General features: G+C 44.8%; 1 protein-coding gene across 5 annotated transcripts in view; it reads right to left on the minus strand.

Moving 5' to 3' along the window:
- Positions 1–26,782, minus strand: part of LOC138526453 (uncharacterized) — a 577,404-nt gene that overhangs the window by 422,966 nt on the left and 127,656 nt on the right. For all 5 annotated transcript variants that reach the window (XM_069637218.1, XM_069637217.1, XM_069637216.1 and 2 more), the window contains exons 4-5: positions 9,955–10,047; positions 9,515–9,607 (exon numbers count right to left, since the gene is read on the minus strand). In XM_069637218.1, the coding sequence (XP_069493319.1) occupies positions 9,515–9,607; positions 9,955–10,047 (186 nt within the window). The remainder of the gene's footprint in view (positions 1–9,514; positions 9,608–9,954; positions 10,048–26,782) is intronic.

The raw sequence follows: 26,782 nt of genomic DNA on the forward strand, positions 1-26,782 counted from the left end.
TACCACAAAACAGGACGCACCGCTAAACTGCTGACACAGCTACTATTGGCAGCCAAGATCACAGTGGCACGCAAATGAAAAACGCAAGAGGGCCCCATACTGCCCCTCTGGTGGATAAAAGTCTGGGAAATACTAGTGGCTGAGATAGTCACAGCAGCAAAAGAGGGGGCCCTCCATCGCTTCACCGACTGCTGGGCTCCTGTGTTGGATTATCAAAGCAGATTCCCAGCATTGACCTTCCAACCGCGCCTGTCTGGCGACAAACTTTCTAGGACCTCAGAACCATTATAGATCCCCAGACCGATGGAGTACCATGGACATGGGGGGGGGGGAGAGTGCGATGGGAGCCACCGAGGGGGTGAGGGGGTTGAACGTATTATGAATGCAACCCACCTTTATTGAATACCAAACTGAATGAAAACACTAACCAACTTTAAAACCATTATATTTTAACTCTACAGTGAAAACCAACCATGTGCTGGATTCTAAAATGAATGAAACTTTAAAATCATTGGAGCTTTAACACTCAAACTAATTGAACATTTAAATTCAAGTAAACCCATTGTATGCTGCATTCTAAAATCAATGGAAATTTAACCTTGAACCAAAGAAAGGCATATTGAATACTAAATTGTGTGAGAACTACAATACATGAAAACCAACAAATAAAAGAGGGCACAAGTGTGATAAAGGAACCTAAACAAATATCAAGGATAATTTTGTGAAACTGAAGCGGAGTCTTGGGCAAGGGAACCCTGAGATCCGAAGTATCTACTAACTTGAGGCCAGAGCCTCGAGGCACTTTTGTTTTTGGAACTATATTCCTTGGAACTTGGGGAAGGTAAACCCTGAGTATTGGTTAAAACGGCATCAACTTAAACTTAAAGGTAACTTTAAGACTTTTTGTTGGAACTATTTTATACGGATAAGGGAGCTAAAAGGAGCTAAAAGGAAGCTGTGAGCTGGAAGGAGCTCAGAACTTTATGTTGGACACTGTTTCTTTTGAATGTTGACATCTGTAAGGGGGCATTTTATCACAGGTATGACAATGACAAGAGGAACAAGTTTCAAAACCTTTATTAAATTCTTGGGGTTTGGAAAAACTCCTACTTTGCCCTACAGCTATGATGGGAGTAGTCTCCACCATCGAATAATAAAGAAAAGACAGTCCTAGTGAGTCTATGTCAAACCAAAATGGCCTAAACTAAAAAAAACGAATGCCTGCCCTATCTCTAATACAAAAAGTATCTGAAGGGAAAAATGTGTATGCAAAGGAAAGAGTGTTATAACAAAGCATCAAGATGGCCAAGTCAGCTCTCCTCCCCACGTTGGACAGCACGGAGTAAGGCGGACCCTGTAAACAGGGTGACACACTCTGGCTCAGGTTATCAAAAAAGGCAGTTCAAAACGTGGGTCGGGGTCCGCTTGGCCTTCCATGCTAAAGTCACTTAAGTTCACAAAATGTTATTTCACAATTCAACAAAATTCACGTAGGTCTCCATCTGTCAGGCTAGGACCTCTCAAGAAAAGTAACTGATTCAACATACATCTCATTCTGTCAGGTTCAGACCTCGCAATCAGAGCACTTGCAGGGGGGCTCCCTTCCCCCAAGCTTTATTCACATTCAACAAAAGCACCTTCTAGGTCTCCCTCAGTCAGGCTTGAACCTTTCACTGATGTCGAAGACTTTCAAATGTGCAAGGCTTTTCCACAAACCTCCGCAGGACCACTTCAACTCTTCCTTTTGATAGTTGCCCCAGTGTCTCTTGGTCTCGGTAGTTCAAAAAGTTCAAAGAAGTATTTCTCTTAAAGGGTTCCATGTCATTTCTTCACGGGAAGAAACAATGGGTTTTTCTCTGTGGATATTTCAATGCGAAAACTCAGGTTTTTTTACATTTATTTTTGGGGGTTTCCCCCCCCCCACCCCTATCACCTTTAATTATTGAACTATTCCCGAACACCCACACACATCTATTTATTTTTTTAACTCCTCTACAAAATTCAATGAGTTTTCACATTGAAATGACAACAGAGAAAAACCCAGCGTCCTTTCATCCCATGATGAAAGGACGTTGTACCCTCTTAAAGCAATCACCTTTTAACTTCCCCTTTTGTCAGGGTTAATCTTGAATATCGCATATTTCAAAGTTCATTCACTTGGTTGCTTTATAAAAAAACATCATATATTTCGCAGAGACTTTCGAGTGGGCTGTTTTCTTTCGCCGGACCACTCCGCTACTCTGCATCACTTGCTTCAGAGTTACCACTGACTTTAAAGTTCATTACAGGTTTGCTCTCTTCCATGGCTTATCAGCAAGCATGCAACCTTCAATTGTGAGATACACTGTTGTGGCTTTAATCTTTGAAACCGGCCTTTCATGTCTATCGCTAACTCAGCAGTTGTGTGCATTCCTTTCTTCTCTCTGAGGCTTTGATTCACGAGTTAAGGTTAGTACCACAGGCTTGGCCTCACCTCCATAACTCTGCTGTTCACCCGGGAGGGTCGCATGCATCCTTGAAACGCAATGCAGGCATCTTCTTGTCTGGGTTATAACCTTCTCTACATATCTCTCACGGTTTCACAGAGGCAACAACCTCCTGCAGGGATGTTCAGGGTTCTTAGCCCCTCACTCTGGTCCCTCAATCGTCCTGCTCCAGTGGGTTTGCCTTCTACTTGGATGATCTGCTCATTCTCGTGTTCCACCTTGTTCAAAGTTTGTCTCCATGTTCTGCCTTTTATCTGCGTGGTGGAAGCTAATGGGCATCAGATATATGTGATTAAGGTCAAGTGCCTGACTTTGCCTGAATTTATTAACGGTACATGTCCAATGGGATATGTAAAGAATAGCCTCTTTTCTCTCATTCCTTCTCTTCCTCAGCTCAGTGTTTGTGTAGAAAAGGGGGGGGGGGAGTTGGGATGTCAGAGAATCCTATAAAATAAGATGGGTACGGGCATGGGAAAGGGGGGATACTGTGTCTCCATCGGTTGTCTCCCCCCCCACTCCCTGAACATCCCTCACCCAGGTGATCCTCCCGCACTGGTCCACCCCCAGAGTCTGGATCCAAAGGCAATGGCCGTGCCCTGGCCACCTGAGAGAGAGATCCCCGGGGACTAGCAAGTGAGATACCCTTTGGTTTGTCACGCATCCCTACACATTGTACAGATTAGTTGTGAGGGCAAGTATAGGATTTTGGAAACAGACAGATTCAAAAGTTGAACTCTTTGACTCAGACTTTCCTTAGTTTTCAGTTAGAAAGGGAAATCCCATTTTAGCATTCTGCAAGTTGAGCCTTTTTCCATCCTGGAATTTAAGTTAATAAAAGTGTTTGTTTTGAATCTGTTGTCTGTGTCTTGCTTCATGATGCCTTCACACTACCAGGTTGGTCCCTAATGTGGCATTGAGATCACCAAACTAATTCAATAGCTGTTCCCAGGGGGCGTCCATCCCTCGAGCAACTAAACTCCCAGGCTTTGGGGGGGAATATATATGTGTAAGATCGAGAGAGTCTACGTAACCATTTGAGCTTTAGTGCATATACCAATGCTCAATACAAGGTCATCTGCCTGGATGCATTTTGTAGACAGCCCTGGCAACGAGCGCACCAACGTAGCTAGGCCCCTTCATCCCCCTTTCTGCAATTTACATGCATCAACTGTAAAAATGTAAAATGCCGGGAACAGTTCCCTAAGCAACCTGGAGTTCTCTAGCCACTTACTTGGCATGCATATAATGTTAAAAGAGCCTAGCCATTGGACCCATTCCATATCTGCAGCTTTGTTCCTTACCCCAGCTATATTCCAAATAATTATCTTCAGGGGGTTTGCCTTTTTGACCTCCCGCCTCTTCCAAACACAGTATTAGGAATAATCTGGTCGGGGATAGTCAGCACAGCGATAAACCGCTCCACAGCCTGTGAGATAAAAAGTTGTCTATTTCTCTCCTTTAATAGCTGATCCAGTTTGCTCTTTCAGCAGTCTAATAATAACCTCTTTGGACCAGATTCTGGCTTTAATATACACAGCCTCTTCGGCTCTACCTCGCCTATCACTGGTCCTGTTAGCGTGGTATGCTACCCTAAAATGGCTTCTTTACAGTTTAGGATACACAGTCTTATTAAAGGATTTCAGAAGGTGCTGCGCATGATACAACCTCTGCAGAACATGCAATCCGATAGTATCTTTACCGTCAAGAACATTTTACAGGATATATAGTCTCCTTGTAATATGGAGGACAGTTGGTTTACCAAGATTCTCTTGTACGAGTTATTGCCATGTGTTCTTCCCTTAAATGTACAAAATACATTCTCCTTCCTCCATCCTTCCTACAGATCGGCTTAGTTAGGTGCCCTGATATTCATATTGTGTACTTCCATTGTTTGACTTATGCTTTCGGTCCTAGTCGGTTCTGCTACTTCCATGGGCTGCGTCTCAGTCCTCTTTCGTTGTGTAGTCATAGGCCGATGGGGCCTCCTATGATTGCACCTTGCGCTGCTCCTAGCGCTGGCCCCGCACTCGCTACCTGCTCTGACGAGATTCCATCCGTGACCGGCGCATCATTGCAGATGCTGTTCATCGGGTTTCCTTGCAGGCTGTCTACTATTCCCCTATTTGACCAGTAAGATGCATTGCCAGATCCTGATGTAATGAATATGCAGGGGGTCCCCAATATAGGGTCCAGCTCACTCAGTGGCTGTAGGCTTAGCTATGTCCATCCTTTTCTCTGTCACCCTTCTGGTGCCATCTGCTAAATCAGTCACAAGCAGTAGATTGCTTGGTGGCATATTGTCCAGATGGCTGAATACATTTTCCATTTTGGGTACATTAGCAGGACTGTGCGCTAAGGTGCAGACTGACTCAGCACTCAGTGCTCCTGCGATTCCAACTGCAGCACTTGAGCCATGCACCACTACCAGCATCTTCTGGCTCCTCAATGCCCACTTAATGGTCAATTGTGTGACCTTCTGTGGCCCACACATCATGCATGGCCATTAGTAATTTTTTCTTCGTCCTTATTGCTAGGTCTCTCTTTGACTTAGATGACAGGGCCATATTTAGCACTGTGTATACAGGTAGCTTCCTCAGATAATGTATCAGTGGTGTATCAGTGGATATGTTTAGCCTCCTTAGACTGTCTGCCCCCGACGCCATAGGCATAGACAGTACTACCAGTCTCAAGTGCACTCCAACCCCCTCCTTGAGCAATAGGTTTTCTTTAAGTACCAGCAGCTGCCCCCGCTGCCCACTGGACCAGACCATGCACAGAACACTGCCCAGCAGCAACCACGTTATTGCCAGTACTACCTAACAATAAATCCCTCCCTTTTGCGTCCAGACCACTACTAGTGCAAATCAACCGCACTAGCTCCAACACCATAGCCTACACAGAGCCTTCACAGCACATAGCAGTATGGAGGTGATGGTGGTGTGGCAAAACAATCCAACAGATTGTAACAAGGGTAGTAGCCCACCCGATTCACCACAAAATCCTGTCGTACTTGTGAAAAACCTGAGGGTTTTTTCACTTCCCACTCCCAGGGGTTCTCTAAACAGGTGGCCAGGGGAGGGCCAATGCTTTCGGATCCAGACCCTCGGGACGGACTAGCGAGGCATGATCACCTGGGTAGAGGGTCCTCTGGAATTGGGGAACGATTACCCAAAGGTGAGACATGGTATCCCCCTTTTCAAACATCACCTACCCGATATTCCACCCTACCCGACATATATCTTACTGTTCCCCAAACACCCACTTTCCCCATTCCTTTGACGAAAGGACTGAGACGAGGAAGAGAACCGTTTCACCAGTATACTCTTCCTTTCTAAAACAACACAGTGCCTTTAAAATGACAAAACCACATTCAGAGGCACTCTATTATTTTTATGAATGTCCCACAAACAAGGTTGGGCGAAGTCAGGCCCTGGGCGAAGACTGTGTCCACCTGAAGCCTCTTTATACTCCACAGGTGTATAAAAGGAGTAGCTGCAAGAAACAGACAGAACGGGTTGGAGCCCAACAAGGAACCTGAGTCAAAGAACGAGCCGACAGCCTGAGCACCCAGAGATCAGCTGTCGGAGAACGGAGCGCTGAGAGCCTGTGGTTTGAGAAGGTAGAGAAAGCGTGGCGAGGGAACCGTGTCTCCAAGGAGCCAGAACGGGATTGCGTGATATGCTGTTCTCTGAAGGGAAGTCCTTGAAGGGGTGCTTGTTCCCCTGGGCCAGTGAACCAGCCCAGAGGTGTCAGAAAACAGGTGAAGATCGCCTGTCCTCGACACAACCGCAAAAGCTACGCTGAAGAAATCAAAACCGTGAGTTCAAAGTTAGATGGGAGCACCGTTGGTGAAAGACACGAAGCGCAAGAGATAATATGTTGCAAGTTAAGGACAAGCGTAGCATTAAAGACGCACTGAAGAGAAAGCTTCAATTGTCCATTGTGAATTGTGAATTGTAATGTGAAAGCGATAATTGTGAAAGCGAAGGAAACAAATTAACAGAGTGGCCGACAATACCATGTTTAAGTTTACACGTTGTCGAAAGACTCTGTTGAAATTGAATTACTCTCCGAAAGTGCAAGGGAGCTGCGTGAAGCTCGAAGTAGGAGCAAAATAGAAAGCATGAGAGGGGAGCTGCGTGAGATAGGAAGAGCGAGCTGAAACCCAGAAAGAAGCTAAAGAGTGCCTGGGGCACAACCCTGTTTGTGAACTGTGATAAAAACGATAGATTACCGGAGGGCACAATCCCATGAAGCCAAGGTATGAAAGTAGTCCCGGACAGGGCTGAGTAAAACTGTGCACTCTCGAAAGTCTCCGATATGAAGAGCTGTTGAGTCATTAAGAACTGTTGAACTGTTGGGGAAGTGAACTCCAGAACAAGAGAATCTGATGTAAAGAGAAACCATTGAACTGTCAAGTTGTTGGAACTGTAGGGGAAGGAAACCCCTGATGAAACCAGACCAAGAGAGTCTTGTGAAAGCCAAATACTGTGAACTGTGAAATTCCTGACAGAAGGTGTTAAGAAAGGCTTCTAAATCTCTCGAGACAGAAAACCCTTAGAAACTTGAAGGAACTTTGTGTGAACTGTTTAAACCCAAGGAACTTTGTTGAAGCCCAAGTAACTCGAGCTTGGGGAAGGGAGCTGTGGGACACCAACAGTGCCATCCTGATATTATTTTTCCTCACTATTTTATTTTGATTCAATCCCATACACATTATTGTTCTAGAAGACAGTGAGGGTAAGCATAGGTTAGACACAGACATCTTTATTATTTTGACTGACAGACATTTTACTACCTTTTGACTTAGTTTAATGGTCAAGACTACTCCCATTTAGAAATAGGGCCAGTTAGGAAGTCTTGAATCTCTTTTCAAGTTAATAAAGGTTTTAATACAAACTTGCTTCCTTGTGTCTGCGTCTACCTTTTGATATCATGCTTACCTCACATACTGCAGAAACAGACAAATGGGCTCTCCGGTGTTCCCTACTTCTCTGTTTGCACTTTACCGTGCGTCCGCACAGCCTCAGAGCGACCCTAGAGGAAAGGACCCTTCAGCGTACTATGTACTATGTGTCATGCCGCAACTCTCCTGAGACAGCTTCCGACACACCCAGCTTTGGTGTGTTATACAATGTCCTCTCTGTGTTACTAATGATAAGAATATATTGTTTCTCTTTGTTTCTGGTAAAAGTTACATTCCGTTCTTCTTACCCTTGTCATTGGTATTATCACATGCTGTATCATGGTTTTGAAGAGTGTTCTCTTCACCTAGCAATGGAAAATAAAAATTAAGTTGATCAAAGTGATAATGTTCTCCTTGTGGTCAGTTCTTGGTCTTCTAGATCTTGATGGACCCGTTTGGATTAGTCCCACTCTCTTTTCAAATCCTCTTTTGTTCATCACTCGCATATCAAAGAAATAGCAACTCTTCTATCTGAATACTTTGCTGTGTATGTTTATTCTCACCTGCTGCTGATAACATTGGATAATCAACTGTATTGCTTTGTCATTGTGTCTACTCCTACAAGTCATTCTAATCTGGTTTCATTAAAACACACATTGCGATATACAACTTTAATGACTTCACTGCCAACAAAGGTGCATATAGCAGGGATTATACTTTGTCCATATGCTCTGTAGGTCTATGTCAGAGAGAGTTACATTTCAAAGAAAACAAAGAAATCCCCCCCAACCTGCATAACTCAGTCTGTATATGTTTTACATCGGAAGATCTTTTCCTCGTTCACGTGAATAAATCCAATAGTCTTATATTGTGTGGGCACCATTGTTCTTTATATTCCTTTTGAAGGAATTCCAGTACCCCTCCCCAGTCCTCTCGGAATTTCCCATGATCTCCTTGGATGTTATAAGTTATTAGTTCTAGAGCCAGATGTGACCAGACCCTTCGCGTCCAATCAACAACCAATGGTGGGGATTCGTGCTTCCAGTTTCTAGCAATTTCCAACCATGCTCCTATTAGGAGGCCCATAAAATGTCTTTTCTGCGGAGTAGTTTGCGTTTTGTCTTTTGGATCACAAAAGCCCCCTAGCCATATTTCCTCTCCCAGGTGTTCTGTTCCCGGGAACATTCCCATCATTTGATTTTATATCTCTCCCCAGTAGGGGCTTATCCTCGGGCAGTCCCACCAGATATGTTTCCAATCTCCCTGCCCGCCACACTTTCTCCAACAGTTATTCGGGGAGGTAGCATACATCATATTCAGTCTCTCCGGTGTATAGTGCCATTGCACCATCATCTTCACCCACATTTCTCTCGTTTGGATGGCTCTTGTCCGTTTTGGCATCAAGCCCCACAAGTATTCCCACCTCTCTTTGGAGAGTGCGCAGCCCAGGGTTTTCTCCCATTTCTTCATATATAGCCATTTGGTAGGTTCTTTCAGTGCATTAATAAATTTGTAAGTGGTGGAAACAAATTTACAAGATCCAGAGTGCGTCATGATGTACTTCTCAAAGGGGGTCAAGTCCCTAGTCAGTGCTTCTTTTATACGTGGAGTGCTCAGCCAATGATGTATCTGATCATATTTATATCTATCTTTTGGTGTCAGATTCAAAAGTGTTTTGCACCCCCCTTCCTCCCACTTGCGAAACGCTCCCTTGTCCAATCCAGGGGGGAATTCCGGATTTCCAAACATTGGCATGAACGGGGCGGGATCCTTGGTCAGGGTTTAATTTGTCGTGGCGGCGTCCCATACACCCAATGCCGTCTTCATTATTTCGCTAATGTGGGTGTTTGCATGTCGGAATCGTTTATTGATCCATAGCATGTGCCTGGCGGATGTTCTCGCCACCGCCCTATCCTGCCTCTCCCAAATTTTCTCCCCCTGTTCCGATATCCAATCCCTCATGACCCACAGCTCGGCCGCTTCGTAGTATTTTTTGAAGTGTGGCATGGCACATCCCCCCTCCTTTTTATGAGCTGTCAATACCGCATTTGAAAAAGTAGACTATTTTTAACATAATATTTTTAATCAAAACGACACAAACTTTCCATCAATTCTTCCTGACCTGCGTTGAGACCATCACAGCTTTCCCATTCTTCTGTATTCTTCAGATTCTGGTTTTCTTTGTATAGTGCACAAGACTCAGCAGTTATTTCACCTGTCGACAAAGACATAATCCATTAAGTACATACACCCAATGCCGTCTTCATTATTTCGCTAATGTGGGTGTTTGCATGTCGGAATCATTTATTGATCCATAGCATGTGCCTGGCGGATGTTCTCGCCACCGCCCTATCCTGCCTCTCCCAAATTTTCTCCCCCTGTTCCGATATCCAATCCCTCATGACCCACAGCTCGGCCGCTTCGTAGTATTTTTTGAAGTGTGGCATGGCACATCCCCCCTCCTTTCTATGAGCTGTCAATACCGCATTTGAAAAAGTAGACTATTTTTAACATAATATTTTTAATCAAAACGACACAAACTTTCCATCAATTCTTCCTGACCTGCGTTGAGACCATCACAGCTTTCCCATTCTTCTGTATTCTTCAGATTCTGGTTTTCTTTGTATAGTGCACTAGACTCAGCGGTTATTTCACCTGTCGACAAAGACATAATCCATTAAGTACATTTTCATTTAAAAGGGATTGTATTCACATTGATCTTTTATTAAAATCACAATTTTGCAAACTCATCTGCAAAATGCACAACTGTTAAAGTGCATTAAATGCAATTCAAATGAACTACTATTTATATAATTAGTACCCGGCAAGGGTGTGTGGCGGCCTCCCAGACAATGGGAAGGCTTTGAACGCGGGCGTTACCAGACGGTAATCCTGCCGCCCTGCGTCTCCTCTGAGCTGGCAGCCGCCATCTCCCCTCGCTGGGGAATCAGGTATGTCTTTCCCTCCCCCCACCCTCCATCCACAGAATTCCCGATACACCCCCCGCCCACTTACCTCCTTTTTAAAGCCATTTCGGGAGTGGTTGCGCTGTGAACACTTCTGTCCCCAGCGGGTCCGCTCCCGATCTGCGCCAGGCCGTCATGGAAAGGAAGAAGGGTCTTCTTCCTTTCCATGGCGCCCATTTTTTTTTTTGTTTTATTTTTAATGGCCGCCATGGAAAGGGAGAAGCGACTAAGTATAGCCCCTTTTCCCTTTCCATGGTTCCATTTTGTTTGTTTACTTTTTTCACTTATCTCCAATGGCCATCATTGAAAGGGAAAAAACAATGCTTTAAAGATTAGGAGCACATGCAATATAAGACTTCCCACTACTGACCTCAGTGTCAGGGAAGTAGATAACTCTCAGCATCCCTTCATCAGAGGTGTATCTACAAATAAAATAGACATGGAAAAGTCCAGAATAATTTGCCCTTGTTCTTATTGGTCCCATATTCATGCTCAGGTCTCTCTGGTATGATCTGAATCATAAAAAAGCTTGAACAAAGGATATAGTGTGAGTTTATGCTAGTGGTGACCAAATCAGAATTAGGGAGATGTTCTACAAGTCCTCTGGTGGGGGCTTCAGAAGGCCAACCCAAAGTGTTTGATATTGTTCCCATTGGAATAATCATGATTCTTACAATGGTAGTACGAGTGAGCTGTCTGACTACACTCTTAGGATGGTATTACCCAAATTGACCTTTTACAATTGACCTTTTGCACAATTGACATAATTATAGTGGTCCTAATTGACCTTCTGCACAATTGATCTTTATATTATTTTAGTTATTTTATATATGTATTGGGTTGGTTTTGTATTATAAATAATATAAGGGGATTGGGTGGAGGGTTACGGGGGGTTTTGGATTGGGTGAGGTAGCAGGGGGGGTTTCCCCCGGCTTATATGTCCTAATTGACCATCTAAATTAGGTAAATTCTCCCGAGGTAAATTGTGAAAAGGTCAATTGGAATACAACCTTTTAGGATGACTAGTCTTTCCCTCGTGGTTGGTAAATCTTACCCTAGATAGTGTTGATGTACCGCCTATCAAAAAGGAATAGTATATATTCTTAACTGCCTCATATAAATATGTCTGTCATATCGTTACTCAGCAACTTGGTCTATCAGTTAAAACCATCAACCTCTGGCCTGACCCACTGCAGAAGTGACAATCACTAAAATGTAATGCATCCATATGGGATCACAAACCAGATTTTGTTCTACCCTCCAATGGATATCTATATATGTCCCAGGAGGATAGCCCAGCGGCAACATGTTCGCCTTGGAAACAAGACGACACGAAGCAACACAGGTTCGATCCCCGGGTCCGAGCTTAGAAACCTCTGGGTATTTAAGCGTGTTATAAATACCCAACTAAGACAAAAAAACAAAAAAAAAACAATTACACAACAAACAATTCCTGTAACAGCGCCTCGATGCCCGCGGGCTGTGTGAGTGCTTTAAAAATGCAAATGAAATAAAATAAAATAGCCCATAATTCTTCTCATATGGCATCTCAACCAAATAAAGGATATGTCCCTAAAGTCTGGTCGACTGGTTTCAACATCATTCAACATTGGGTTGCATTCTTTAGCACTGGCAACTATCCCAAGTATTTCTCTTTAAAAATGGGGTAATGATGCAGATTACTGATTTATGCTCATCTTCTTCATTTTAATATGACATCTCTAAAGGAAAAACAAAATAAACATACTGTGATGCACCCGGTGGAGTCATCACTGATTTCCCGGCAGTGACCTCCTCCCATGTGGACATAGGACACCTAATCCTGACCCTGGGGGAGGCTATATGAGGAAGGATCACATGGGGGCTGTGGGGAAAGACAACCTCCAGGGAGATGCCATGGCTTCATCAAGATATAGTATCACCCTTGTTCTTATAAAAATAAACATCCACTATCTAATACTCTCATGGCCTATTGTTATACGCCTACTCCTTCTTCCATGAAGAATAGGGAGATTACTCTTTCCAATTCCACCTACCATCAATCCAAGAACCACTTTCCATATACGACTGCTGAAAATAGCTATTCAACACTTCCAAGCCAATTCCAAAACCCGGACTTCATGTTCCAGAATGACCAAAGTACAGAGACGAAGAAGAATATAGCATTGCTGAATGAGAAAAGCCCCAGGCAGAGTGAGTATTCTATTGTTTACTAATTTCCACCTGTGGACGTTTAAAACGCAAGTGAAGCAGAACATGGATGTCTGCTGCTGGTAGGAGATAACAGTTTCGCTCTGTGAGGCTGAGTAGATCGCAGGACGAGGACCGGCGTGGTGGAACCAGGAGGCTCACAAGCGAAGAAGGAGTTAGAGAGGGACTCCTGGGCGTTTACAGGTGATCAAGAGCAGTGCTTTCCTTACCGGTTCCCGGAACGAAGCAGACGCTGGAAGTGGAAGCTGCGAAAACCAAAGAAACCAGGCAGCGGGGGTCACGAGACGGAAGCGGATGAAAGCACTTGTCTGGTTGACCACTGGAGCATACAACGATGCTGGAGCATACAACAATGCCAACGAACACCAGCGAGTCTGCCCAGAAACCGTGGGGACCCTGGTGCGTGTCAGCAGGTATGCCGAAAGCAAGAGAATGAATCACAACCAATGAGAGAAAAAGAGAATGTATTTGATATAAAAAGGGGAAACAAATTGCAAATAAAACCCCTAGAAGAAGATAAATGTAAATTGTGTGAACAGAGGAAAATCCAAGACCGGAACATACACCCGGAAGATATATTTGCAAACTAAGTGTGGGTGTGACTATAAAAAAGGGCAGGAAGCCCATGTGAATTAAAAGGCACGTGAAGTAGAACATGAAGTATGAAGAAGGAAAGAAGGCAGGAGAGTACACCAGGCAACCATCACAAGAGTGTGAACCTAAGCAGTACTGGCAGGGGAGTATACAAGGCAATCAGAACTGTGTTGTTTAAATAACAGTAACAAACTGTGTTGCCTTGACAAAGAGGTCCTGGGAAGGAACATCAGGACTAGGAAAGGATTGTATGAACCAGATATTCAAGAGAGGTTAATTTACAAAGCCAGTAAAAGGATTTTACATCAACATTGTTGTGAACCAAGAAAGGCATAAGGAACTGTTGAAAGTACATCTTCAAGAGGATCAAAAGGAATCCAGGGGAAGGAAGCCCTACTCTGGAGCAAACACCCATATCCTTGCAGACCTTTTATGTTGAAAGCCAGTTTTCTTCTTTTTGTGAACGCTTTCCCAAACCTTCCAAGGTTAAAGACATTTCCCGTTTCACCTTAGAGTTCAGTTTTAATCTGAGGGTCAGAATAGAACTTAGGGCACAGGACAGTTTTCCTTTGGACATTCTGACAGCACAAAATCTAGTACCTCTACAACAGGGTTAGAGAGGCATTTTCCCAACCTCTTTTATTTTCAATAAAAGTTTTAAACCAAAAACATGCTGACTTGTGTCTGAGTTTCATTCCTGACTACTCACAATACATTCTAATTGTTTATGAATTATTAGAAATGGCTGGGTATAGTTAACTACGGGGGTCCTGAAGTTTCAAAAGTTTAAATATGATTTAAAGGTCACTCATTGTGGTCAAGAGGAGCGTGCTTGATTTGACATTAATTGAGCAGTCTTCATCTACAGCAGAGATTTATATTGAAAGAGAATGAATTCAAACGAGGATTTCAAAAGGAGAATAACACACATATATAGAAAGGTCACTCTAGATACTGTGCCAAAATTTGATTTAAGTTCTCTCTGCTATTAGAAGAACAAGTTACTTACCAACTGGTAACGTTCTTTCGACTGGATGTTCCTCCAACGTATTCCTCATGTTAGATGTATTCGTCCAACTTTAGCTGCTTCGGACATTTTTTCTCAGCAGAGGGCGCCGTGCGTCGATGTCATCGAGTCGAAGTCCCTCGAAGGCCTCCGTCGAGGGTGATGTCATCGGGTATACAAGTTGCACGTGCGGCGCCCGTTGGCCTCAGTTCTGTTTTTCCCCTCTTGCTCTGCTGTATAGATAGTATAGGTAGCCTTGTCAGCCTTGCGAGAGTTGAAGTGGTAATGACACCGGAAAATCTACAGAGGGCTATGAGGATAGGAGGGCGATGAGGAATACGTTGGAGGAACATCCAGTCGAAAGAATGTTACCAATTGGTAAGTAACTTGTTCTTCGAATGTATTGTGTCCTCCAACATATTCCTCATCTTAGATAGACTCCCAAAGCAGTGTAAAATTTAGATTTTTAATATTATATAGCTGAATACAGCACTGCTTTACCAAAAGCAAGCTCTTTAGAGTGGGAAGCATCCAGATTATAGAATTTAGAAAACATGTGCAGCGAAGACCAAGTCGCTGCTTCACAAATAGATTTGATGGTAACACCTCTTTGAAGGGCTGTCGAAGAGGCTATGCCTCTGGTTGAATGTGCCCTCAAGCCTTCTGGTGGAACTTTGCCCGCCAATCTGTAGCATTCTGAAATGCAAAGCACAATCCAACGTGATAGGGTTTGTTTTGACACCGATTCACCCAACTTCCTTCCGGTGTAGCCAATTAAAAGTTAATTTTACACTCTAAGCTTGGAGAGCCTAGAAATGTAAAAGCTTAGAGCTCTTCTCGGGTCCAACTGTGCAATCTTTCCTCCTCCTTGCTGGGGTGAGGCGGAGGATAGAACGCAGGCAGAATGATCTTCTGATTTAAATGGAAATCAGACAACTTTAGGTAAGAATTAAGGTTTAACTCTCAATACAACTCTGTCCTTGTGGAACACAGTATAGGGTGGCCCAGAAGATAGTGCCTGAAACTCGCTCACTCTTCGTGCAGATGTTAAAGCAACCAAGAAAACGGTTTTCAACATTACTAATCTTAAATAGCATGTGTGCAAAGGTTCAAAAGGGGCACACATCAAAAACTTTAGAACCAGATTAAGGTCCCAAACTGGGGCCTGGAAAGAAGGAGGAAACACATTGGTGAGTCCCTTTAAGAATTGTACTATCAAAGGAATTAGGAACATTTTTCTGAAGAGCGCTTGAAGATGGAAAGCGTTGCAAGATAACCTTTTATGGTCCCAACATTGAGACATCTATGTGCCAATGATAAGAGGAAGGATAACACTTCTGGAATAGGACACAGAAAAGGATCAACATTATTTTCCCTGCACCAGTTCCAAAACTTCTTCTGGCAGCAATGGTACAAAGATTGTGTTGCTGGCCTCCTCGCCGAAAGCAACACCTCCATGATGTCATCCGGAAGGTCCCAATCCTTGTATCTTAGCCTTTCAGATACCAAGCATGAAGGTTGAGAGTCCTGACCTTTCGATGGAGAACCTGGCCCTCCTTTTGTGAGAGAAGGTCCTCTCTCTGAGGAAGATGTAACGGAGGGCAGGTGACTTTCAGATGATTCAAGGCTTGCTTGGCAGAACGCGCCCTGATCAACCAATCGTCCAGGTAGGGGTAAACGTGAATCCCCCCTCTCCTGAGGTACGCTGCCACCACTGCCATCAATTTGATGAAGACCCTCGGGGCGGAAGTCAACCCGAATTGTAGGACTCGAAACTGATAATGCGAGTCGCCAACCACGAACCTCAGGTATTTTCTGTGCTTGAGATGGATTAGCACATGAAAATAAGCATCCTGAAGGTCCAATGACACCAACCAATCCTGAAGTTGAAGGGCCTGAAGGATCTGAGAAAGAGTAACCATCTTGAACTTGTCCTTCCTGAGGAGCTTGTTCAAGCCTCTTAAGTCCAAGATGGATCTCAGTCCTCTGTCCTTTTTGGGATAAAAAAAATATGGGGTGTACCATCCCTTGTTCCTATCTTGTACAGGTACTGATTCTATATCACCTTTCTCTAGCAGAGTTAAAACCTCCTGCTGTAGGAGCGGGTCTGGAAGCTTCAAAGAGTGTCTCCCCGGTGGATTGATTTGAGGTTGCGTTAGAAAAGGAAGCAGTAACCTTGGGCTATTATTTCTAGAGCCCAAACATCTGAAGTAATGGTTTGCCATTCTTGCAGATGCTGTGACAGCCTGCCTCCTACAGGTGTCTTGTGATGTAAGTCCTCAAAGTGGTTTTGTGGCAGTTGCTGCAGCTGCTGATGGTAAAGAGGCTGCAGCTGGGGCTGGTTTAGCACGTTTTGCTCGTCCACCACGAGTGGATTTTCTCTGGCCTCTTTGACTGGCCATTCCTCTCGCCTTTCCCTATGATGAGTGAAGTGGGAGAAAAGACTCCCCCCAATCTCCTCGCGCCCCTGGCCTAGAGGATCGCGGCCCAGACACCCGCCACGAGATGAATTTGTCTATCTACCAGACAACCAAATACCTTGGTAAAAGAACATACGGATGTGCCCACCAGCCTGCCCGCCAGCCTGCCCTACTCAAGCCGACACCTGCGGCATGGATGAACTCGACTAAGCCCCTCAACAATAAGGACCTACATCGTTAGAGATGCCATGACGACCTAGCCAACTGTCAGAACACCCGTGCAACCATGCACACTGGACACCCCCACACCAATCCACACGAAGAATATACTCAGTGCTATGATGTAGGTGACGGACACACCCACTGACGTGCATCTTTATTATTGTTCACATAGGTTCTCCGAAATGCAGAAACGCAAGACGCATAAAGCACTCGTTTACATGCTTGCTGACACTTCTCCCGACCCTTGCCTGGTGATGAAAATACAACGAAGACATGATACTGCCTATGAAGCAATGTGACACCGCAACTTAAGTGCCGTGCATTACACATCCCCACCTATGAACCAGGCCCAAGTAGGCCGCAAGCAAGAGCCTCCATGAACACTGGGCAGCAGGAGTACAATTGCTGACCCTGCAGAAGGAGCCCAGCGAGAACTGACAGCCAAGGGAGCGATGTTGCAACTCGTATGCTACCAGCCGACGCCAAGGTCACACCTGTAAGCAAAACCAGGCACGCAGAGGCAAATACAACTTTAAATGTGCAGAATTCTGCCTCAGCCACGGTCTCTCCTCACGTGACCCAGCCAAACCTGACAGGGTGCCAGACCCACGAGGGAGAAGGCGCCTGGGTCCCACGTTTGGGACACAGGCTGCAACAATGAAATGACCCAATGGACACCTACAGCGATGGGAATTGTCTCATCTCAGGCCTATGAGCAAATCCACGCATTGTCTGCACAAACACATAGTTACATATTGTTGCAAATGACAGGTACACCGCGAGCTGGGAACAACGATGGTCCCAGGCTGGGGGGCTCGCAAGTGGACCAATCAGAACATGGGGCACTCATCACTGACGCCACTAACATTAGCCAATCATTAGGGGTCTTCGTGTAACAATTTTCAAGTATCTAATAGAAGGGACAACCTAAGTATACCACCTGACTGACCCTTAACCACTAACAACGTTCCCTATACGTATGCTATACTAACCCTACCACTCGAGGAACCAATCCAGAGTGGCGATAGGTTTTTTGCTAACTTTCCCAGGTGACGCAAGTAGCGCGTCATACTGAGGCAAAAAGGGGCCTGCGAGCCCCACGAATTTCGAGAGTCTGGACGGACGCGTACGATCCTAGACCCATCCCTGCCGTTGTTCAATAAACAGCAGAACCACCTTGCTTCTTGTGTGTGTCTCATACTCATTTTTGGGATACGCGGGAGGAGTTGGGGCCTCCCAGCCCGGAGGTCCGCGGAAGGCCCAGCCGACCCCGGGAGAAACTCCCCGACAGGAGTAATAACGAAAGGATCGTCCCCTCCAAGATTCAACAAAAAGGTTGAGGTTGCCTAATAGCAGCTCCTAAAGATTTGGCTGCTGCTTTCGAGGTCTGCAACCTCTCAAGGCTCTCGTCAGCCTTGTTGCCGAAAGGTGAGACCTGTCAAAAGGCATGTTCAAAAGACGGTTTTGCACGTCTGGTGCGAAACCCGACTTTCACAACCACACAAATCTGCGTATTACTGTGCTAGTGGCCATTGACCTGCTCACACTATTTGCAGTGTCCAATCCAGACTGGAGGGATTCCTGCATGGCCTCCTTTCCATCTCTAATGATGGCTAGGAATCCTTCCCTTTCTTTCCCTTCTGGTATGTGCTCCGCCGCCATTGCAATGCACTCCCAAAGAGTGTACGAAAATATTGCCAAGGCACATGTGGAGTTGGCCGATTTTAATGCCATACTCCCAGCTGAAAATACCTTGCGTGCCCAATCATCCACACGCTTGTCGGCCCTATCCGGAGGGATGGAAGGGTACGCCACCTTATTTGAAGCTGTGGCTGCCTGAACCACCAGACTCAAAGGAGTAGGGTGTTTGGACAGATAGCCGGGGTCGCTACTGGAAGGGCGGTATTTTGAAGTGAGGGACTTATTCACAGGAGGAATTGAGTCAGGGGTCTCTGACAATTTTTGGCCACTCTATTTTGTAAGGCTACATGGAAGGGTAAAATCGGATCTTCGGTGGGGCCATGATCCAATATGTCAGTCAGGTCATCCTGGATGAACTGAGTTGGTGGTCTAACCCATCCTAAATAATCCACCACTTTTGTCATCAGTTGTCTGTATGAGGGACTGGCATGTTCCCCTGGTTCTGGTCTTCCAAATTCGGTCTCAGGTGAACACATAGAACACATATCCAACATCAGGAGAGAAAACCACTGGCTGCCAATTGAAGCCAGAATCATTTTCAAAACACTTAGTGTAGTCCATAAATGCATCTCAAACAAAGCGCCTAGCTACCTCGACAATACCATCAAGAAAAAAATCTCCTGTAGGACACTTAGATCCAATAAACTGGCTCTCTTGGAAGTACCACTATACAAATACAGTAGAGCAGGAGGAAGTAGTTTCAAAGTCCTAGCCCCGTTGCATTGGAATGCATTACCTCTCAGTATCAAAAACGAGGACACCTTACTAGGATTCAAAAAAGCGCTGAAAACCTGGTTATTCAACAAATATTAACCTCTGCTAGTTCCATTCCACCTCAGCACCAGAACGGCCTGATTTACCTCGTTTTCATTGAACTGAAACACCAAATGCTGTTCCATGTCCCACATGTATGTCCAGTGGTCACCTTTAGACCCGTAACTAATTTATTAAATGAACTGCGACTTCACTACCTGACTGATTGAAACATAGTATAAGAAATGTGATTATATGACTGTAACTGTAACACTGTATAAAAAATGTGATAATACGCCTGTAATTTTGCCATGATACCTTCGGGTCTGGGCGAGTAATAAATGTAATAAATAAAAAAAATAAAAAATGTATCAACTCCACTGTTATGCAAGGTTTCCACAAAATCCCTCATTCTGCTTTCCACAGAAATTAGACATTCTGGGACATTAGGGGTGCCATACTCTAGGCCAAAAGGAACATTTCTTGTTCTTCAAAAATTGAAGTCAAGGATTTAAAATATTCTTTTCTTGGTAGAGGTTTATACATTTTTTCTGGAGGAACTGTTACAGTGGATGCTGAAGGTTTTGTAGTTTTTGCAGCTTTTTCTTTTGCTGCTATTTTGTCAGTTTCTGGCTGAACTGGAGCCTTTGAAACTTTTGGCACCGAGGACTTCAGGGTCGATGTCGACAAGGTCGTCGATGGCGTCGACGAAATAGCAGTCGTCGACTGAGCTGGCTTCGAGGGCGTCAAGACGCTCTTTGAAGGCTCGTCCTTCGAAGTGTGTCGGGTTCCGGACAGCGTCGATGACCTCGAGCGGTCGACTCGACTGATCTTTATCACTCGGGGTCCTGGAAGGTTCCCGATCTTTCCTTCTTCAATCACCCGGGCTTGAGGGCACGCGAGTGTCCGAATGGTAACGCTCTCGGCCAGCTTCCGAGGAAGGCGCAAACCAAGGCTTAGCCTTTTCAAAAACCTCTATCATTTTAACTCTAAATGCTTCCCATTCTTTGTGGGGCATTTCATTTTCTTGGGGGATTCGTCAGAAGATGAGGTGGAAGGGGACCGGTGGCGTCTCTTTTTAGACTTTTTCGTCAAAGACGAAGAGTGGTGGGAACCACTTCCGGACCTAGACCTATGTTTTCGCCTTTCGCGTCGAGGAGATTTCTCCTCATGGGATCTCGACTCGACGCTTGAGGCTTTTCGGTCGGGTTTTCGACCTACCTGTAGCTTTCCCTTCCTCTCTCGCAAGGCCTTGCCCGTCATTGCCTGAAACTTCTAACAGGCCTCCATGTCATGGTTTTCGCTGAGACACCACAGACATTCTCGGTGCGGATCCGTGATTGACATTTTATAACCGCAGGTTTTACATTTCTTGAACCTCGAACGCGGGGAAGTTGGGGTCGACGATGAGGACATCTCTAATATCTTCTTCACAATAACTGTGTCACAGAACTATCGAGGCTTGCTGAGAATCCGAAGCAATACGTACTGTGGAAAAACAGAACTGAGGCGAACGGACGCCGCGCGTGCTACTTGTATACCCGATGATGTCACACTTGACGGAGGCCTTCGAGGGACTTTGACTCGATGACATCGACGCACGGCGCCCTCTGCCGAGAAAACATTTCCGAAGCAGCTAAAGCTGGACGAATACATCTAAGATGAGGACTACGTTGGAGGACACAATCCATTTGAATGATTACTTTTAAGAGTGGATGATCAGTTCCACTACAGACGTCTAAATCGCATCCAGCGTGGTGTCAGACGGGGAGCCGCCATCTAATGTTTATTTATATTGTACGCTTCAGCATGCATCTAATATGTACCTCAATTTTGTTTCAAAAATGCCATTCATATTCAATGCTAAGGTTGTCGTTCATGGCGTTAGAAGTGCGTCAAAATGGGGATTCCCAGTTCTGCTCCTATATTTCAGACACTATAACTCACCATTTCGCTGACAACGATAGGGAGGGGATGGACTACGCTGTAGTGTGGGATGCCGGATAAGCGGTAATCCGGGGTCAGATTATAGCTCAGACAGTAGAAAGGGGGAGGGCCAGGAGACAAACCCAAGCCCAATTGGAACTGCAAAAGAAAGAGGCGGCACCTAAAAGTAGGGCTACCCGACGAGCACTCAGGGATGTATGGGTGGCTCAGAAAGCGCTCGAAGCTCATCATATGAGTCGGGCGGCCTATGGTCTAATGCGTACACAATCAATTTAGAGAGACTAGAGGTAATATTTTCTACGACCAATAGTGAACAGCCCTCTAAAAACAGAACTTTTCAAACAATACACAATGTTCACTCGGTCCCTTGCTTCCCCAAGTCCATAAAAGGTTGAACCTTACTGTGTGAGATTAGTAGCCATTAAATTCTCATAAACTGTACCACATATTATCACAAATAGTTATTTATTTTTCATGTTTCAACAGTAAAAAAGCTTTCTATCTTTTTTTCTTTTTTTCACAGCTCCATTTATATGGAGAATTGTTCAAGTTGTATACCAAATCACAGTATCTGCGACATTGTCATACATTATCGCTGTGCACATTTAATCTCATGTATCTTATGACCATTTAACATTTTACAAAATTCATTTCTTAATCTGGATCTACGAGGTGCTTACCTCTATCATAGAGCCAAACAACTTAGTCCGTAAAAACCTTTCACTTTCATAAAACCCATGCTTTCATACCACATTCAAACCATACCCGACATGTTTCATTCCTTCCACACTTTCACACTAATAACAAGGAAATTCTTCAGGGGTAAACATTTACACAACAATCAATTAAATGTACAATCATAATAGTCTTCTTGTAGACCTAATCTCTTGTGGGAAACCGCTTTCTATAGGATTCCATCACACTTTTCTTTAGGGTCCAACCTTCACAATGGATGAGCTGTGGAAAGCAAGTGTAGGATAGACGAAATGTAGTATTCGAGATATCATCCCGGTTGACATTTTTATTATGCACAACCTGCTATGTATCGATCATCAGCAGAAGGGTATCATTTTTTAGATTGTCACCTTCTTTACATCTATCATGACATCACATCTCTGCCCCTTTCAGCACCTAGGTTTTTCTAAGACACAGTTCAACACGGGTACACCTCTGTATCTCCCAACAGTTATTAACAACATTTCATTTACTACATTGTGGTCTCTTATGATCTTAGGCACCTTTCTAGATATCTCACCACTCTATAGTTAGTCACAAGGTTACTACGTGGGGTGGCGGGGTAAACCTCAATATTTATGCCTTCAGTTAGCTGACTTCTCTTGTGTGTTTTCTTTATAGGGTTCTTCTGGTTTTAAATTCAATTTCCAAGGCCCTCTAATGGTGGAATTGCATGACTCTCAAGCGTTAGGTAAAGGCACCAGACAGGATTGCCCTCTGTCGCCTCTGGTCTTTGCTTTAGCAATGGAGCCCCTGACCCAACATATCAGACTCCATCCTGAAATTCTTGGCTTTGAAGTAGTGGGGCAATGTCATAAGATAGCTTTATATGCAGTCGATTTGCTCTGTTTTTTAAATGACGCTCCCAGCTCAATTCCGCCTCTTATGGATCTCCTGGCTCGGCTCGCCTCGATCTCTGGCTTTAAGGTGAATGCAACAAAATCTGTAGGAATGGCTCTAACTGAAGATCCCTCTAGATTAGGTGGCATACAGGCAACATCACAAATTCCATGGTCCTCTACTGAGATCCCGTATCAAGGAATAAAATTGACTCTGACTTATGCTGGCCTTTATAAGGCGAATATCCCTGCTTTATTCAAGGAAGCCAAAGAGTGCCTTCATCGCTGGGACTCTCAAGAGATCTCATGGCTGGGCCTTCTTAGCGTGGTCAAGATGTCTCTTATCCCGAAACTTCTTTATACTTTTCCTTGCCTGCCAGTACTTATCCTCGAGAACAAATTCATAGCTATACAAAAGGAGATTGGCCAGTTTATTTGGAAAAAGAAAAACCACGGGTTCCTTGCAAGCTCCTCACAAAATGGAACATGGTGGGGGGGCTGGGCCTTCCTTCGGTTTCACGCTACTTTAGAGCAGCACAGGTAGCGGTGATGTTATCTTGGGGGAACTCACCGGAACCTCCCAGGTGGCGGGAGATTGAACAGGCGATGACTCCGTACCCCCTGGCTCATTTTCCATTTCTTCCCAAGGAAGCTTGGAGATGCCAAGGCGAATTGCTACCCACTACCCTAGCCACACTTCGAAGGTGGGACAGGGCATGTTCGCAGAGAGGTATTGTGTCAGGGTTAGGCCAGTTATCCCCCATCACTCAGAATCCTGCATTCACCCTGGGCTTAAATGCCAAGTCTTACCAAAACTGGAGTTTAGATAGACCTCTGAGGCTGAGGGATTTATATGCAGGCCAGGAACCCCTGACCTTTCAAGAATACAAAGAAAAGTTAGGGGTCTCAGACAGAACGATTTAGGTACATACAGCTCCGGCACTGGCTGACAAATAAGAGCACCCACCAAGCCGCTTTAAGAACCCTGGTCGGTATAGAACTTAGCATCCATGAGGGACAACAATCTCACAAATTAGCCACATGCTACAGACATTTGGAGAATGCTCCATTGGAGGCAAAACTCCCTTATAGGCTGGCTTTGGAGAGGGAACTGGGCCTGGGAATTTCAGATGAGTCATGGCAGCAGATCTGGCATAGGGCCCAGAGGAGTTTGTGATGCACTATAGTGAAGGAGAACACCATTAAGGTCTGTTTCAGGTGGTACTTACCCCCAAGTAGGCTTCACGCAATGAATCCAGAACATCCAGACACATGCTGGCATGGCTGTGGGGAGCGGGGAGATTTAGCTCACATGTGTTGGCACTGTTCAGTTATCGAAACATTTTGGCTGGAGGTGAGGTCTAAAATTAAAGAAATCACAGGCTCTTTACTCCCTATGGATCCAGGAGTGCTGGTACTAGGGGATGCACCAGAGGATGGGTCTTTTCCAATGACGGGACACAAGGCTGCTTTGATTTCGCAATGACTTATTGCAGCCCGAATCACAAGAGCCCCATTTTGGAAAACTGTGGAAGGACCAGAAATAGCATACTGGTGGGTAAAGGTGTGGGAATTGTTAGGCCTGGAAATACTTACAGCCATGCTTGAAGGGAAACTCCCGAAATGTATAAGAACCTGGAGCCCATTCTTGGACTATGTTTCAGACAGAGAGCATATGTATTTTCAACCGCAACTGATGAGACATTTTATGAATCCTTGGTACTTGATGCCGACTCTATGAATTGATGGCTTACTGACCTGATCCGTTATTTTAATTTTTTTTCCTTTTCCCTTGTGCTATGTTTGCCCCTCTTTCTCCTGGTTATACTTCCCCCCTCCTCAACGCTTATACCTGTGAATGAATCTTCCATCTGTCAATTATTGTTGAATAATGAGTTTCAGGACTATTTGATCAATTTATTAAATTGAAAAAGTCATTGTGAAATGGACAGGGAATGAATTATGAAGGAGAATAAAGATTGCCAACACTAACAGCTCAGGAAGTCTTCATTCTATTAAAGACAAGGAGGTGAGCATTATGCTTTAACTTTCTTTAATACTGCCACAACAGCTTTTCAACTTATCACTTTTAAACATCAACATTTGTGCTTTTTTTCTTTTCAGACATAAAAAATAGCCAATCCGAGGTTTAAAAGTTCCAAACTAGAGTATTGTATCTTTAGAAATTCTTTGAAAGTCAAAGTCCAAAGCACCTCTAGGAGTGCAGTAGTTCTGACCCTATCCCATGTTCCCTTGCGGTGATAGGCCATCCTATAAGAACCCTATTGTCCGAGGTCCTTTCCTCTTTCTTTCTTTGCCTTGGAGATCCTCTGTGGCGAATTCCACTCTGTCATGCACGGTCAACAACAAACTTCCAACTTATAACTGAACCAGTGTTCCAGGAATCAAACTGTACCGCTTCTCTGGCGATATAGAAGTATCATGACGATCCACTGATTGAGATCAGGCTGCTTTCTGGTTATCTCCTAGTAAAAATAGAGACATAGTTTTAAGGACGGGTGACAAGACAAAGTTGAACATTTGATATCAACATCATAAGATCATCTTTTGAAACTTTCCGGGTGGGATATAATGCTCGCCTCCTTGTCTTTAAAAGAATGAAGACTTCCTGAGCTGTTAGCGTTGGCAATCTTTATTCTATGACAAGACAGGAGGCTCGCATTATGCTTATTCAAAGCTAGCCACCACGCCAAATCTGAGACCGGCTTGAAATAAAACATCTTAAAAGTAGAGTCAGAGGACCAGTCGGCAGCTTTCATTATATCTTGCAGTGGCACTCCCGCTGCGAAGGCTCTAGACGCCATCGCGCCCCTAGCCGAATGCACTCCAAACTGTGACAAATCTATGCCTGCCCATTGCATTACTTCGCGCACCCATCTCGCAATTGTCGCTGTCGCTACTGCATGATAAGGCTTTCTACGCGCTATTAGCAACTGTGTTACACCTCGCCGTCTCAGCAACGCTGTGGAGGTTTCATAGTCTTTGATACATTGTGCTACACATAGTTTCTTATTTTCTGTAAAGTAGGGGTATGAAATTACTTGAGTCTGTTTTTGTTCTTCTCGCTATAGAAAACGCTACTCCATCTGGATAGAATATTTTCCTGTGAACCTCTAGTGCTTTCACATCAGATACTCTACGGCATGCTGTGAGACACAACAACATTGCCAGCTTTCCCGAGAGTTGTGATCGGGATAAATCTATATTGTCTGGCCACGTAAGAAACAGCTGAAAGACCTCTCGGACATCCCATAATGTCGTATACTTAGGTTCTGGGGGCTTTCTCAACTTTACCCCTCTCAATAAACGTAAGACTGTAGGGTGTTTTAGCATTACCTTCTACCATGTCATGCCCCGCCGAAATTGCGGACCGCAGTACTCCTATTGTCCTGAAGGCACTGCCTTCTTGGAACTTTGTTGCTAAGAAGTTCAATAACTGAACTACAGGGGCAGAAACGGGATCCAAACCATGGTCTGCACACCAGAGAGCCCAGCTCTTCCATGCCGCGTTATAGCTCCTGATGGGGGAGGCGCCCAGAAATCTCTGATGCAGTCTGCAGCGAGTCGCGAAATGCCTGGCAACTCCCACTTTCTCCTGAAACCTTGCAGACTATCAATCGCAGTGTGCCCGTCGATACGGGTGGGTGAACTCTCCCGATCGGGTCTAGCAGAAGGTCCGGCTGCTCTGGAACTATCCTCGGAAAATCCGTAGAAAGTTCCATCGCTACTGGAAACCAGGGCTGGGATCTCCAGAGGGGGAGGACCATCACTAGGTCTGCTTGCTCCCTGCAAACTTTTGCTAGAGCTCTCGTAATGTCTCTCCTCCCCACCGAAACCTCAGATATCTCCGAAACTCCTGATATATCAGAATCGTTAGGTAAGCGTCTTTGAGGTCTAATCGAGATAACCAGTCCCCCGCTCAGAGGAGTTCTCGAAGTAGATGAATTCCCTCCATCTTGAAATTATTGTATACAA

Source organism: Ambystoma mexicanum, chromosome 7p, assembly GCF_040938575.1.
Source record: "Ambystoma mexicanum isolate Mex_15411 chromosome 7p, UKY_AmexF1_1, whole genome shotgun sequence".
Taxonomy (NCBI): domain Eukaryota; kingdom Metazoa; phylum Chordata; class Amphibia; order Caudata; family Ambystomatidae; genus Ambystoma; species Ambystoma mexicanum.